Here is a 2191-nt window from a genome sequence, read left to right on the forward strand (position 1 = left end):
GTTCCTTCAAAATACTTTCACTCAGGGAAGGCTGGAGCTTCCAAAGATGGAAAACTGAGCCCACCTGTGAGAGTGGAGGGAGTTCCTGGCGGGGCTGCAGCTGCAGGACTTCACGTGTGTCCTGGAGAAAGCAGGAGGTGTGGCTTCGCCATCACCAGCTCCACATGCACAGCTGCAACCCCACCAAGGAGCTCCTGGGGCTGAGCGTGGGAGACCCCGAGGTGTACATCGCAAACCAAGCAGTCACCAGCACAAGTGAACGCCCTTGCTGGGAGTCAAACATGACCTGACCCTCTTGGCCAGATCTCAGAACCGGGGTCCTGCAGGGCTCAGGGGTCCAGGCCTGCTGCCTCCCAGGCCCATTTGCACTTACCCGGCTCCCCCTCATGGGCACTGGGTCTCCTTCCTCCTCCCACCCACTCCCAGGGGCACCCATTCCCTGAGCCCCTGGAAGCAGCCACTCCTCACATCACTTCATTCCCCCCAGGCCTTCATCATTTGTGGGCTCTGAGCCTACCACCCACGCCCAGGCACGTTCTGATGAGAAATCTTCCTTCTGGGATAGATGGTTGGCTGGGAGACAGAGCTTTGCCCTCTCTGTGGGCTCCAACATTTTTCCCCACCCCCTGCAGTGGCTTTGGAGTTGTTTCCATGGTAACAGGGCTTGATGGACACTATTCAGTTTACCTATTTACATAGTTAGAAATAAAACACTTCTAGTTTTAAAAAATGCTTTGCAGAATGCCGAGCGGAGGAGGCAGGAACCCGTAGGCAAGCAGGAGCTGGGTGGGGACCATGGCCGGGATCCCCACTATCGAGGCGGTGAAGCGCAAGATCCAGGTTCTGCAGCAGCAGGCCGATGATGCACAGGAGAGGGCCGAGCGCCTCCAGCGGGAAGTGGAGGGAGAAGGACGGGCCCGAGAACAGGCTGAGGCTGAGGTGGCCTCCTTGAACCGTAGGATCCAGCTGGTCGAAGAGGAGCTGGACCGAGCTCAAGAGCGCCTGGCCACTGCCCTGCAAAAGCTGGAGGAAGCTGAGAAAGCTGCTGATGAGAGTGAGAGAGGTATGAAGGTTATTGAAAACCAAGCCTTAAAAGATGAAGAAAAAATGGAACTCCAGGAAATCCAACTCAAAGAAGCTAAGCACATTGCAGAAGAGGCAGACAGGAAGTATGAAGAGGTGGCTCGCAAGTTGGTGATTATTGACGGAGACTTGGAGGGCACAGAGGAGCGAGCCGAGCTGGCAGAGTCCCGTTGCCGAGAGATGGATGAGCAAATCAAACTGATGGACCAGAACCTGAAGTGTCTGAGTGCTGCTGAAGAAAAGTACTCTCAAAAAGAAGACAAATATAAGGAAGAGATAAAGATTCTTACCGATAAACTCAAGGAGGCAGAGACCCGTGCTGAATTTGCTGAGAGATTGGTAGCCAAGCTGGAAAAGACAATTGATGATTTGGAAGATAAACTGAAATGCACCAAAGAGGAGCACCTCTGTACACAAAGGATGTTGGACCAGACTCTGCTTGACCTGAATGAGATGTAGAGCACCCCAGCCCCGCCCTGACGCTGCTCCTCCCTCTCACCCCGACTCTGCTGGGGCCAGCCTGCCCGAAGCTGACCTTTATTTAAACTGAGGGCTGATCTTTAACTGGAAGGCTGCTTTCTCCTTTCGCCACCTCTCCCACCCCCCTACTCCTGTGTCCTTTTCGCCAAACTGTCTCTGCCTCTCCCCAGAGATTCCAGTTGGGCTAGAGGCTGAGCACCTTTGGGAACAACGTTTAACGGAATGTGAGCACAATGCAAAGTGTCTTTAAAAGCATGTTGTGATGTACACATTTTGTAATTACCTTTTTTGTTGTTGATGTAACAACCATTTGTAAAAAAAAACATTCCAGATAATTCCGTAGTTCTGAAGCAGCAGTCTAATCTCTTTCTCACTTTTGGAAGGTAACATTTCAGCTTAATGCATATTGCCTTCTCCAGAGAGAAAGGGAAAAGGTTTGGGCCTGCCTTACTGAGAGCCTAGCAGTCCAGAGAAAGGCTCCATTTGAGGAAACCTCATTGCCCTGTAAAAAGTACCTGCCAAACCAGAAAGATCATACCAGGAGGAGTTACCAAAAAAAAAAAAAAAAGTGCTGTTCAGGTTTTCAGCTTTACAGTATCTTTGGACAACCTTTTTTTTTTTCTTTTTT

General features: G+C 51.2%; 1 protein-coding gene across 2 annotated transcripts; it reads left to right on the plus strand.

The window, feature by feature from the left end:
• Window positions 1–774: 774 nt before the first annotated feature.
• On the plus strand, window positions 775–2191 carry LOC104970173 (tropomyosin alpha-3 chain-like). Of its 2 annotated transcripts, XM_010820780.3 has the most exons (2): window positions 860–927; window positions 1062–2191. In XM_010820780.3, the coding sequence occupies exons 1-2, from the start codon at window positions 860–862 to the stop codon at window positions 1540–1542; spliced, it is 549 nt and encodes a 182-aa protein (XP_010819082.1). In that variant the 3' UTR covers window positions 1543–2191. The 2 variants fall into 2 exon arrangements, with proteins under 2 accessions (XP_010819081.1, XP_010819082.1); XM_010820779.3 differs by having other exon boundaries at window positions 775–2191.

Source organism: Bos taurus, chromosome 29 (genome assembly GCF_002263795.3).
Source record: "Bos taurus isolate L1 Dominette 01449 registration number 42190680 breed Hereford chromosome 29, ARS-UCD2.0, whole genome shotgun sequence".
Classification (NCBI taxonomy): Eukaryota; Metazoa; Chordata; class Mammalia; order Artiodactyla; family Bovidae; genus Bos; species Bos taurus.